The following is a 14,351-nucleotide window of genomic DNA, read 5'->3' on the forward strand; positions in this document are numbered from 1 at the left end:
CTTAATGAGTTGATTCAATGAAATAACCTCGTCTCATCTCTTCAGGGGTCGACGTTTCAGGTGTAACCCTTCTTCAGGAAGGGGGAGGGTAGGTGTCAGGGGAGTTGCAGATAAAGGGGTGGGTGGGAGCGAGGTGGTGAGGTGGGGATAGGTTGAGAAAGATAGAGAGTATGACCTGATTGGTCGATGGGAGAGATGAATCCAGAATTATCCCTCCCTTCGACCAACCATGTCCTAACCTCGACCTGTCTCCACCTATCCCCACCTAACCACCCTGCCCCGGCCACTCCCTTTATCTGCAGCTCCCACCCACCCCACTTCCTGAAGAAGGTTTACAGCCAAAACGTCGATTTCTCCACCTCCTGATGCTGCCAGTCTTGCTGTGTTCTCCCAGCCTCCTGCTTGTCAACCTTGGATTCCAGCATTTGCAGTTTGTCTCTAATCTCTTCAGGGGCCAGGATGAGTGTGAGGAGATTGGGTTTTGATGGAACTACCCACAGACTGAAGTCAAAAAAAGCAAAGTAAGAAAGGCAAGTGGATCAAATTCGAGAGAGCAAATTGTGAGCAAAAAGTAATTGTTACCAGTTTAGCAATTGCAAAGGAGAGAATGACCACATTGAATTGCTTCTGGTGTCATCCTCTGTGTCTGAACATTTCACAGAGCCAGCTCCACATCCTTCCATTGGCTTTGTCATTGAGAGGCAACATTTCCCTTCCCACAGGCCTTTTTAAAATGTCCTGTCCCAGGGAATCACTGAGGCAGAGAATACTTCACCTTTTCTGGGAAAGATAGAGAAATATAGGGTGTCAAGGAGCAGTTTCTCCGCCTTCAGGGTCTGACAGAAGGATGTGTGTCGTGTGTGGATTCTGGAGACAGATCACTGAGATATTCCTCACTCCCATCAACACCTGACTTTATTCTGACATCAGTTTCTATTCTTCATTATAAAGTACCCCCACCAGCTTCAGACTGGACATTTCACACCCAACCCCCATTTCCCCACAATCAAGAACCAAACTTGCCCCATCTCAGGATTGCCCTCTGAATATGGTGTCAGTGTGCTAATGCAGTGTTTGAATGAAAGAGCCACAGTGGAATCTGGGACTGAATCCAAGGGGTTTCTGAGCCACCAGCAGCCTCCCCGCTGTGTGAGAGTCTGTTTGGATAAGATTTCAGCCCCATTGATTCCCACTGATACTAAAGTCCTCGAGTGAGATTATTGGAGTCACATGTGGACTAAGGAACACAACAGTCAGGTCAATGAGCTGCTCTGGAATCCATCCTGAGCCCTGGATGTCTCTCACTGAGATGGCCCAGGGGTTACAGAATATGACAGCAGAAGGTGGAACCAGTTTATCATTGACTGCCTTCCCCAGCCGTGACTCCCAGACTCCCCAGATTTAACATTCTCAATCTTACTCCAGGGACACACGGGACCAATGCATCGCACTTTAAGAGTAAAGAAAACCCAAGTCTAATTTAAGTAATATTTATTTCCCAAAACCTGTGAAATTGTTATTCTGAGTAACAAGATGCTGCTGATCATATTCATCAATGCAGGGTTCCCAGTAGCTCTGGCCATTTCCAAAGCACACACGAGACAGAGACTGAATCTTCTTGATCTTTATTCCTTTTTGCAGATTTACATTGACAGAAAACAGACTTCAATTAACAGCCCAGACAGAGGAAGCTGCACAAATTCACAGCCAAAATGGAGCTTGAGGAAAACACTTGTGGAGATTTTCTCAATGACATAAGAATCCTGTCCCTTTAAGTAGTGACAGAAGCTTAAATTCGAACTGGCGGCTGAGCAGGAAGGAGATCTGGTTTACTGAAGCAGAGATTTCAGAGGTTCACATTGTTTTGTACAGCTGACAGTTTTCAGCATCTTCGAGAGGTTTTACTTGGCATCACAAGTCATCACTGTCCCCATAAAACACTCCCAGGACAGGGTCAGCACGGGGTTTCATACAGAGTAAAGCTTCCTTTTGATGATCCCAATGAACCCTTGAACCTCAGAAATGTCACCGAGCCAATCCCAAGAAGGAAGAGAGTTGAAATTCAGTGCTGACCATGACCTTTGTCCTGCCAGCTCAGCCCTGTTCTATTTAAAGTTGTGTCTCCTCTGTGGACTGTCTTGAACACTCTACACACATTCTGATCTCCTGATGCTCTTGCTGAGGGGAGAGGGGAGGGTCACGTGGGTGAGGGCACAGGAGAAGCGAGCGTTGGACTCCCAGTCAGACCCAGAGAGGGTCAGCAGGCTGCTGACACTGTAGGTGCTGTCCGAAGCTCGCAGGTAGTTGCTGGTCTGAACCCCGTCCGAAATGACTGCACCATCCTTCTTCCACTGCACCCCCAGCTCATCGGGATAGAAGTGATTGGCAAGGCACACCAGGGTGGCAGTGCCCTTGGCATTGACCTGCTCTGGGGAGGGGGGCAGCAGGGTCAGCTTGGGCTGAGAATTTTCACGGCCTGAAAGACAAGACAAACAATTTTAATCCCTGCCATTCAAAGGGATTTCAACTCTGAACATTCACTGGCAAAACAATCCATTTGAACATTTGTATTCAATACCTAACAGACCCCATAAAAGGACAGGGCCTTTTAAAATTGCTTCTTGGGATGTGACTGTCACTGACAGGGCGAGAATTTATTGCCCATTCCTAATTGCCCCTGAGATGGTGATGGTGAAAAAGAAGGGGCAGTTTTGGATCATTCTTTAGGGATTGAATGTGGGCAGCTGGAAGGGCTATCAATGGGGGAGCATTTCAGTGACAGTGATCGGAACTCAGTGAGATTGAGAGGAGGGATGGAAATGGAGAACCATGGAGCAAGTGTAAAAGTTTTCATTTGGGAACAAATCCATTTTACTAAACTGGGCAGGGATTGGGTCAAAGTGGGCTGAAAGACAAAATGCAAGGGTGAAATTTACCAGGACCTGAGGAAAGCAAAGAGCTGACAGGATGAAATGTGTCCAAATGAAGTCAGGGAAATCCCAGTGATGTTTTATAATCACAGAAAGAACAAGAGAATGAAGGAATGTATGAGGCCCATTCGAGAGCAGGAAGGGAACTTGTGTGCAGTGGTGGAAGATGGAGCAATGGTTCCTCATGAAAACTTTTGGTCTGTTTTCACAAAAGAGAGGGACATACATAGCAGTAACTGTAATTCAGGAGGAGAACTGTGCAATATTGGAACAGCATCTTTCACATCTGAAAGACTCCCAGTTCATCCAATGAAAAGAAAGATCCATGCTGTCCCAAAGACATTTGCGGACCATGTGGGACTTGTTTGAAATGGGGTCACTGTTGTAATGTAGGAAATGTGGAAGCCAGATTGTACACAAGATCCCACAAGCAACAATGAACCAAGGAACATTTTTGAATGATGTTTGTTCAGGAATAAGTAACAGCCTGAATATGATTCAAAGAGAAAGTGGATGGAAAATGAGGAAATGAAAGTTAAAGGAGAAGTGAGGAATACTGGTTAGTGATGGAAGTGAATGTTACTAGAAAATAAAAAGGAAAGGGACAGAGTATTGTGAATGTCATATTGTACTGAGGAAACTTAAAAGTGCAGGGAAGCTCAATATAGAACAAGCTTAAAGGTTTTGTCTCTTAACACATGAAGCATTCAGATTAATGTAGACAAAATGGTACCACATAAACCAAGGGAAATCAAGTTTGCGAGGTGTTTAAACTAATTAAAGAAGGTAGGGACTCAGGAGAAGTTATTAAAGTATCCAGACCAAGTAATAGGATTGAGAGTACGGAAAGGATCAAGAATCGAACTTGAGGCACCGTAGGGTGGAATGGTGGATCAGTGGTTAGCACTGCTGTCTCACAGCTCCGGAGACACAGACTCAATTCCAACTGACTGTCTGTGTGGGATTGACACATTCTCCACGTGTCCACTTGGGTTTCCTCCCATTGTCACAAAGAAGTGTAGGTTAGGAGGATTATCCATGGGAATTGTAGGGTGGGTGGGATGCTTTTTGGAGGGTCAGTCTGGGCTGAATGGCCTGCTTCCACACTGTAGGGATTCTGTGATTTCTAAAGGAGATAACTATGAGAAGGAGGCAGTCAGTGCATGACTGAGGGTGTTGTACTTCGATGTATCGAGTATATGAAACAAGGTAAATGAGCCTGTAGTGCAGGGACGTGGCTGCAAGGGGATCAGGGCTGGGAACTAAATATCCAAGGATACACATCCTATTGAAAGGAAATGCAGGGGGATAGAGGGTCAAGTGTGAAGGAGGAACTGAAGGTAATCCTTGTTAGTCAGGAAATGGTTTTGGGGAGATTGATGGTATCAAAACTTGTAAGTCCCCAGGGGCCAGCAACTCATCAGAGTATTTAAGAAAGTGGGTGTAGAAATAGTGGACACATTGTTGATCATTTTCCAACATTCTGTCGACTCTGACAGAGTTCCAGTGGACTGGACAGTATCCAGTGTAACCCCACTTTTTAATAAAAGGAGGGAGAGTGAAAATGAGGAATTATACATGAGGAAAACGCTGGAGTCAGTTATTAAAGATACAGTTACCGAGCATTTGGAAAGCAGTGACAGGATTGGTCCAAGTCAGCATGGATTTACTGAAGGGAAATCAGGCCTGATACATCTTCTGGAAGGTTTTGAGGATGTGATCAGTGGAGAATGGACAAGGCTGAATCAGTGGACAACAAAAATTGACGAAACAGTTCAGCAGGTCTGGCAGAATCTGTGGACAGCAATCGAAGTTAACATTTCAGATTGAGTGACCCTCCCTCAGGACCCAGTAGATGTTGTGTTCTGGACTTTCAAAAGGCTTTTGACAAGGTCCCATACAAGAGATTAGTGAGCAAAATTAAACCTCATGGTATTGGAGGTAATGTATTGACATGGAGAGAGAACTCGTTGGCAGATAGAAAGCAGAGAGTTGGAATAAATGGGTCCCTTTCAGAGTGGCAGGCAGTGATGAGTGGGGTACCGCAGGGTTCAGTGCTGGGACCCCAGCTGTTCACAATATACATAAATGATATGGACAAAGGAATTGAATGCAATCCCTCCAAATTTGCAGATGACACTCAGCTGGGTGGCAATGTGTGCTGTGAGGAGGATGCTAAGAGGCTGCAGAGTGACTTGGACAGGCTGGCTGAGTGGACAAATACTTGGCAAAAGCAATATAATTTGGGTAAATGTGAGATTATCCACTTTGGTGGAAAAACAGGAAGTCAGATTATTAGTGAATGGTGAAAGTTTAGGAAAAGGTGAGGTGCAATGAGAGTTGGGTGTCATGGTGGAACAGTAACTGAAAGGGGGCATGCAGGTGCAGCAGGCAGTGAGGAAAGCTAATGGCATGCTGGCCTTCACCATAAGACGATTTGTGTATTGGAGTAAGGATGTCTTGCAGAATTAAGGCCTCAGCTTGAGTATTGTGTGCAGATTTGGTCTCCTAGTCTGAGGAAGGACATTCTTGCTATTGAGGGAGTCCAGCGAAGGTTCTCCAGACTGATTCCCGGGAGGGCAGGACTGACATATGAGGAAAGACTGGATCAACTGGGCTTGTACTCACTGGGATTTAGAAGAATGAGAGGAATCTCACAGAAACATATAAAATCCTGATGGGATTTGACAGGCTTGATGCTGGAAGAATGTTCTTGATATTAGGAAAATCCAAAACTAGGGGTCACAGTCGAAGATTAAGGGTTAAGTTATTCCGATGTTGTGAACCTGTGGAATCAAGGGATATGGGGGTGGAGTGGGAATGGGATAATAGATTGCATAATCAGCCATGATCATATTGAACGGTGGTGCAGAGTCAGAGGGCTGAGTGGCCTATTCCTGCAGCTATTTTCTATGTTTCTAATGATGGGTAGAGGTGTGAGGGTGGTGGGGGTGTGTGTGGGAGGAGCAGGTTTACCCTGTCAGGAAGAACTGAAATTACATTGACAGCAAGCGGAAATATGGAGTTGGAAAGCATAGAATCTGTGTGAGTCAACTTAAGGACCCACAAAATAGCAAAGGGCTTGATGGGAATTATGTACAAGTCTCCTCTCAGTAGTTGGGATGTGGAGCAGAAAATAAATCAGGAGATAGAAAACGCATGTAAGAAAGGGATTATTACAATAATCATGGGGACTGCAATATGCAGGTGGACTGGGAAATTCAGGTTGGGAATGGATCTCAAGGAAAGGAATTCATGGAATGTCTGCGAGATGATTTTTTTTGGAACAGTTTGTGGTAGACCCACTAGGAAACAGGTAATTCCAGATTCGGTGATATGTAATGAGGCAGCCCTGATTGGGGAGCTGAAGGTGAGTGAACCCTGAGGAGTGAACCCTGTGGGCGGCACGGTGGCACAGTGGTTAGCACTGCTGCCTCGCAGCGCCAGAGACCCGGGTTCAATTCCCACCTCAGGCGACTGACTGTGTGGAGTTTGCACATTCTCCCCGTGTCTGCGTGGGTTTTCTCCGGGTGCTCCGGTTTCCTCCCACAGTCCAAAGATGTGCAGGTTAGGTGAATTGGCCATGTTAAATTGTCCGTAGTGTTAGGTAAGGGGTAAATGTAGGGGTATGGGTGGTTTGCGCTTCGGCGGGTCGGTGTGGACTTGTTGGGCCGAAGGGCCTGTTTCCACACTGTAAAGTAATCTAATAATGTGATACAATTCACCCTGCAGTTCGAGAAGGAGAAGCTGGGAATTATATGAAATAATATAAATGAGCAAGTTAGACAAAGGAGAGCCAATGGACATGATCTGGTTGGGGTTCCAGAAGACCTTTGACAAGTTGCCACACAGGAGGCTGCTAAATAACATAAGAGTCCATGGGGTTTGGAACCCAGTACTGACATGGACAGAGAGTGGAAATAAATGGATCTTTTGCAGGATGGCAGCTGGTGCCTCATGCAGTTCAGCAGGGGGCAGTGTTGGGACCTCAGCTATTCATGTAACAATTAATTATATATTAACGATCTGGGAAAAGGAACTGAGGGCATTGTTCCTAAATTAGCTGATGACACAAAGATGAGGGGAGGGGCAGGGAGAATTGTGGAAGCAGGGAGGCTGCAGAAGGACTTGGAAAGGCTCAGAAAATGGGCAAAGAAGTGACAGATAAAGGGACTTAGGAGTCCTCTTTCAGATTTCACTTAAGGTTAATATGTAGGTTCAGTTGGCAATTAGGAAGACAAATGCAATGTTAGCATTCGTTTCAACTGAGTTAGAATACAAGAGCAGGTGTGTACTACTGAGGTTGTATGAGACTGTGGCCAGACTGCATTTGGAATATTGTGAACAGTTTTGGGACCTGTATCTAAGGAGGGATGTGCTTGCATTGGGGGGAGATCCAGAGGAGGTTTATGAGAATGACCCTGGGGGTGACAGCCTGGTCTGTTGAGGAGAGATTGAGGACTGTGGATGTGTACTTGATAGAGTTCTTAAGGATATGCGGAGATGACATTGAAACTTACAGAATACTGAGAGGCCTGGATAGAGTGGGCGGGGATGAGATGTTTCCACCAGTAAGAGAAACATGGACCAGAGGGCACAGCCACAGACTTTAGGGATAATCCATTAGGACTGAGATGAGGAGGAATTTCTTCTGCCAGAGGTTGGTTAATCTGTGGAACCCATGCTGTGGAGGTGAAGGCATTGAGTGTGTTTCGGACGGACATTGATAGGTTCCTGATTGGGAAGGCGATCAAACATAATGGGAAGAAGGCAGGAGAATGTTCGTGAGAAACACAGCAGCCATGCCCAAACGGCACAGCAGTCTTGATGGGCCGAATGGCCTAATTCTGCTCTGTTATCATATTGTCTTTTGAACAGACTCTGCCAAACCCTGGAACACTGAAAGGCCTGGATTTGAGCCCAGCTGGAGCTGTTTGTCATCAGAACTTTATCAAGGGATAACCAGGGAGTGGTGAGAGTGTGCACCCTATTCCATGTGGGAACTTCAGGATGCTTCCCAGCTCCTGGAATACCATGAATACAGGAAGTGTGGTCAGTGACAGCAGTTGGAGCTCTGGGTTTTGGAGCTTGAGCAACAGCTGGTGTCAGTGTGGAGCATCTCTGAGGCAGAGAGCTCTGTGGAGAGCACGTTTCTAGATGTGGTCACTCTGCAGCTTCAGAGTATGCAGGGAGAGAGGGAATGGGGGAGCAGCAGACAGTCCAACAGGACTATGCCGCTAGTACAGGAATCCCCTGAGTGCATCCCACTCTCCAACCAGGATTCAGTTTGGAATCCTGATGAGAATGATGGTTCATCTGGGGAGTGCAGCCAGAGCCAAGTCCATGGCACCACGGGGACTCAGCTGTACAGGGAGGCACAAGGAAGACTGGAAGAGAGATAGTGAGAGGAGATTCGAGAGTGAGGGCAATCGGTAGGTGTTTCTGCAGCTGCAGATGGGATTCCAGGATGGTGTGTTGTCTCCCACCCTGAGGGGAGAGGGGGAACAGGCAGCAGTTGTGGTCCCAGTGACAGAGGGAGAAAGGGGATATGTTCCTGCAGTCAGAATTTAGGGAGCTCTGGAGGCAATTAGCAACAGCAGCTCAAAATTGTGAATCTCTGGACTACTCCCAGTGACCAATGCAAGTGAGGATAGGAACAGAAGGATAAGGCAGGGTGTATCTGAGGCTGGAAAGATGGTCCAGGAGGGAGCGTTTGAGATTCTTGGGGCATTGGGACTGACTTTGTAGGAGATGTGACCTCTATAGACCAGATGGGTTGCTCCTGAACAGAACTGAGCTCCTTGTGGGGTGATTTGCTGGTGCTGTTCGAGAGGGTTTAAATGAACATGGAAGGGGGACTGTGGGAACCAGGAGGAAATATCAGGGAGGAACACCAAGGAAAACAGAATCATGGAAGAGATAGATACTCTTAAGTCAGGAATAGTAACTTATTTGGCTGGGTCACAGTGAGGGAGAGAGTAATAATTTCTAAATCCAACTGACTGTGTGCATGTATGGGCCTGCGTGGAGTATGGGGAGTAAGATTGGGGAGTTACAGACGCATATTACCAAGTGGAAATCTGGTGTTGTTGCTCTTACAGATGAGGCTCAAATGAGGACAGGACTGGGTGTTAAATATTCCTGGATACAAGGTGTTCAATAAAGATAGGAAAAGGGCAAGAAGGTGTGGGATTGGTTAAGATCGGTGCAGAGCTGGAGAAAGAGGATGTCCCAGAGGGGTCAAGGGCAGAATGGATTTGGTTTGAGATAAGGAACAAAAAAGGTGCAATCAGGTTGTTCAGTGCAGTCTGTCGGTCACCAACTAGAGGGAAGGATGTAGAGGGAGAAATCTGCAAGAAATTCACAGCACACATTTGGGTAACTTTAATTATCAGAATATAGAATGAAATCGGAGCAGTGTGAAGGGCAGAGAGGGGCCAGAGTTGTGAGAGTGTGCTCGGGTGAATTTTCTCCAACCATGTGTTCCCATTCCAATCAGAAAGGAAACTCTGCCAGACCTGGATCTTGGGAATGAGGAGGCCCATGTAGATCAAGTATCAGTGGGAGGACATTTAGGGAATTGTATCACAAGGATTAGGGAGACAGTGGAAAAGGACAAAGGACAATCCAGAGTAAAGTCATGACCATGGATCATATCCCATGGGTCACCTCCAAATGTCTCACTCTTAGAATTTTCATATTTTATTTTAAAACAGAATATGAATGAGTTACCAATCTAATATTTTGCCGCAGTATTTATGGTTGAGAAGGACATCGAAGTGAAGGAAATTCGGGAAATAAATGTTGATGTCTTGAGAAGAGTCCATATTACAGATGCTGTAATCTGTTCTTTAAACTCATAAAGGTAGATAAATCCCCAGGAGCTGATCAGCTCCATCCCAGTACTTTGTGGGAAGCTTGGGAAGAGACTTTGACACCCCTTGGTGAGATGTTTGTATCATCAACAGCCACGGGTGATGTGCTGGAAGACTGGAGCTTGGCTAATTTTGTGCTGATATTTCGGAAGGTCTGCAAGGAATATCCTGGGAATTATAGACCGGTGAGTCTGATAGCGGTAAGTTGTTGGAGGGGATTTTGACACTCAGGATCTAAATGCATTTGGAAAGACAAGGATTGATTAAGGATAGTCCACATGACTTTGTCAGGGGGAAAACATGTCTCACAAATTTGATTGAGTTTTTTGAAGACATGACCAAGAAGATAGCTGAGGGCAGAGTGGTAGACATTATCTCCATGGACTTTAGCAAGACCTTTGACAAGGTGCTGCATGGACAACTGGTTAGTAAGTTCGATCAAGTTGGATCCAGGGAAGCTAACTGATACAAAGTTGGCTTAATGGTTGGAGACAGAGAGTGGTGGTAGATAATGGTTGTTCAGACTGGAAGCCTGTGACCAGCGATGTGGCAAAAGGATTGGTTCTGGGTTCATCATTGTTTGTCATTTATAGAAACAAATTGAATGAGAATATAGGGGCCATGGGTTGTGAGTTTGCAGATGACACTAACATTGGTAGTTTCATGGACAGTGAAGAAGGCTATTTGAGAGTACATTTACATTACACATTGAGATAATAAGGAGGTGTTACATTTTGGTACAAAAACCAGGTCAGGGCTAACACAGTTAATTGTGGGGCCATGGGGAGTGTTGTCAAACAGGGAGACCAAGGGGTGGAGGCACATAGAGGATTGAAACTGGTGTCACATGGAGACAGGGTGGTGAAGAAAGCATTTGGTACAATTGCTTCTATCGGTCAGAGCATTACGTGTGGGAGTTGTTATGATTCTCCAAGGTATTGGTCAGGCCCATTCCCAGTCACCCTGCTATTGGAAGGGTGTCATTAAATTGGAAAGGGTGTAAAAAGGATGACAAGGATGTCACCGAGACTGGAGGGTTTGAGTTATAAGGAGAGGCTGGTTAGGCCTGGGCTATTTCCCTTGGAAGGTCAGAGACTGCTGGGTGACATTTTAGAGGTTTATAAAATGATAATGGGCATAGATAAGATGACTAGCTCAGGTTTATTCCCCAGAGTAAGGGAGTCCAAAACTAAACAGCAGAGGTTTAAAGCAAGAGGGGAAAGATTCAAAAGGGACCTGAGGTGCATCTCGTTCACATAGAGGGTGGTGCCTGTATTGAAGGAGCTGCCAGAGGAAGTCGTAGAGGTGAGTATGATAACACCATTTAAAAGACATTTGAACAGGTACATGGACAGGAACGGTATGGGGGAAATTAGCTAAATGCAAGCAAATGGGACTACGGGAATAGAAAAGGGGAATAATTCATGAAGGATGTGAATATTTTGGAGATGGGGTAAGAAAATTCCCATAGAAGGTTCAGGGATGAGGAATGTCAGTTATGAACAAACTTTGGAGAAGTTTGGACTGTCTTCCTTGGAGAAGTGAAGGCTGAGAGGAAATTTGTTTGAGGAATTCAAAATCAGGAGGTGTCTGGCCAGAGGAAATAGGGAAAAAATGTTCCCACTCATGAAAGGATTGAGAAGGAGAGGGCACAAATTTAAAGTAATTAGTGAGAGAATCAAAAGTGAGATGAGGAAAAACATTCTCAGCCAGTGAGTGGTTAAGGTGTGGAATGCACTGTCTGAGAGTGTGGTGGAGGCAGCTTCAATTGAAACATTCCAAAGGGAATGAGACTGTTATTCGAAAAGGAACAATGTGCAGGGTGACAGGGAGAAGGCAGGAGAATGACACTCAGTGAATTGCTCATTCGGAGAGTCGGTCCAGACAGGATGGGCGGATGGGTGTGCACTGTAACAATTCTGTGATTGTGTGATTGAGCAGAGTTAAAGCTGGGGGAGGTGGGAGCTCGGTGTCTCACTGTGCTGCTGCTGCTGCTGCTGAGGTCAGTGAGATCAGAGACTGGGAGCCAGAGCTCACATCAAACTCTGCCCGTGCCCGACACACTGAGACTGGCAGGAGGCTACTCACTGATTTCACTCCACGCTGTAGGAATGGGACCACAGGCTGCAAATGGACAGAGCTCCTCCACACGGTGAGTAACACTGACTGACTTATATCTTGCTGCTTAAAGGGACAATGGAAATAAAGAAATACAGCTGGACACCCTGTGAGACACAGTGCTCCTTCATCAACTATTTCATTCACTGCAGCTTCTCACTAATACCTTCAACAATTCAGCATTTTTGTTTTAGAAAGTGTGTTTCAGTATTGACAGGGTTAATAACGGAGGATTGACGTTCACTTACTCAGTCGGAGCTTGGTTCCTTTCCCGAACGTAAGCCACAGTGAGAGCTCGCAGTGCAGAGGCTGGACAAAAATCTCTGCCCTTTGCTTCCCTTTCTCACTCACTCTCACACTCTCCCTCTCACTCTCTTTCTCTCTCCCTCATTCATGTGTCTTTCTGTCTCTGTCTCTCTGGGTTGTGTCCAGCTGGGCTAGGGCGGTTTGTCAAATGTATTTTTCAATGTTAAGTTTTGCAGCTGTTCTTCATGTATAGCGATGGAGTGTAAGGGAAACTTGAGGCCTTCAGTAAATGGTGGACACCACAGAGACTGGAGTGTGTAGTGGACAGTGACAATCCAGCATGGGTTAGTTTGTTCATTTACATTTATATGTAACTGGATGTGTCAGTACAGGCAGTGGGACTGTGCCTATTGAGGTTTTTGCACGGCTCTGTAACACTGTGTAGAGGGTAGCTGCTACCCTGCTGACAGTAATAGTCAGCGACATCCTCATTCTGAACGTTGCTGATTGTCAGGGTGTAACTGGTCCCTGAGCCCTTGCCGGTGAATCGATTGGAGACTCCTGTGAATCGAGTTGTTGCAGCATAGATCAGGAGAGAGGGTTTCTGACCTTCTCGCTGCTGGTACCAAGCAAGGTAGCTGCTAATGCTTTGACTGGCCGTACAGGTGATGGTTGCAGCCTGGCCCAGTCCCACTGACAGCACCGGGGGAGACTGAGTCATGGTGATGTCCCCACTGATACCTGAGGGGTCAGAGAGAAACACAGTGAAGTCAGAACTGTCACAGAAAGAGCCTGTCAAATGAGAGATTGTTGGAGACACTGAGCTTTCCTCTGGTTTCAGCTTTTTTCTTTCAATCACAAGTCAGTGGAATTGGAGTGAAATGGAGAGCAGCTAAAGATTCAAGGTGGAAGGAGAGAGATTTGTACCTGCGACACAGAATGCCAGGGGCCAGATCAGCTGGATGTGTGAAATCATGGTGTGTGCTCCTGTCCCTGTGCCTGGTTCCTGATAAACTCTCCCTTCACTGGGCTCTGCTTTATAAAGCTGCAGCCTGTGAGAGTCTGACTGGGTGTTCCTCAGTATGTAAATGGCATTGAGAGAGAGAGCCACGTCAGCCCCTCACACTTCCTCTTCTCTCTCTCTCTCTTTCTCACTGTCTCAGAGAGTCATTGATGTGAACAGCACTGAATGAGGCCATTTGGCCCATTGTGTCTGTGCTGGTAAACAGCGATCTGATGACACTAATCCATCCTCCAGCTCTTGGCCCATTACCCTGAAGGTTACAGCAACACAAGGGAATATCTAAACACTCTCCAATGTCATGAGAGTTTGTGACACAACCAGCCTTTCAGGCAGTGAGTTCCAGACTCTCACCACCCTCTGGGTGAAAACATTTCTCCTCAATTCCCCTCTCGCTCTCCAACTTGACTGGGCCTGGACTCACTCGAGTTCAGAAGGATGAGAGGGAATCTGATTGAAACATATAAAATTCTAACAGGGCTGGGCAGGGAGGAGGTTTCCCCTGGTTGGTGAGTCTGGAACCAGGGGACCCAGTCTCAGGGGGATACAGGATAGACCATTTAGGACTGAGATGAGGAAACATTTCTTCACTCAGAGGGTGGTCAGCCTGTAGAATTCTCTACCACTGAATATATTCAAGAAAAAGAGAGAGATAATTGTTTTGCATTTTAACAGCATGAAGGGAATGGGGAGAAAGCAGGAATATGGCTTTGAGAGAGAGGGTCAGCCATGATCATACTGAATGACAGAGCAGACTCAAAGGGCCAAATGGCCTGCTCCAGCTCCGAGTTTCTGTGTGTCCATGTCTGTGTTGCCTTCAATCTCGGTCCCTGGTTACTGAGTCCTTTACTCATGTAAAAAGTGCCTTCCTACCCACACTATCACTGCCCCAAATAACCTTATACCCCTCTATCAGGTCCCCTCTCAGCCTTCACTGCTCCAAGGAAAACAACCCCAACCTTTCTAATCTCATTTCAAAGCTCACATTCAGGCAGCATTCTGGGAAATCTCCCCGTACCCTCTCAAGTACAATCACATCCTTCCCAGAATGTGGTGACCAGGACCTGTCCTCTTCTCTCTCTCTCTCTCTCTCTCTCTTTCTCTATCTCTCTCTCTCTCTCTCTCTCTTTCTCTATCTCTCTCTCTATCTCCCTTTCTGAC

The 14,351-nt window shown here is 46.2% G+C and overlaps 2 gene segments (V, D, J or C); one reads left to right on the forward strand and one right to left on the reverse strand.

Moving 5' to 3' along the window:
- LOC148149207 (Ig kappa chain V region Mem5-like) overlaps window positions 1-14,351 on the forward strand; it is a 282,827-nt gene that overhangs the window by 226,878 nt on the left and 41,598 nt on the right.
- On the reverse strand, window positions 1,610-13,174 carry LOC148149205 (Ig kappa chain V region Mem5-like). The segment is given in 4 exon segments: window positions 1,610-2,476; window positions 12,172-12,203; window positions 12,613-12,910; window positions 13,097-13,174. Coding segments are annotated over 4 exon segments (708 nt in total).

The sequence above is a fragment of the Chiloscyllium plagiosum genome, unplaced genomic scaffold (genome assembly GCF_037043375.1).
Source record: "Chiloscyllium plagiosum isolate Xiang-an unplaced genomic scaffold, Cpla_swu_hap1 HiC_scaffold_9, whole genome shotgun sequence".
Lineage (NCBI taxonomy): Eukaryota > Metazoa > Chordata > Chondrichthyes > Orectolobiformes > Hemiscylliidae > Chiloscyllium > Chiloscyllium plagiosum.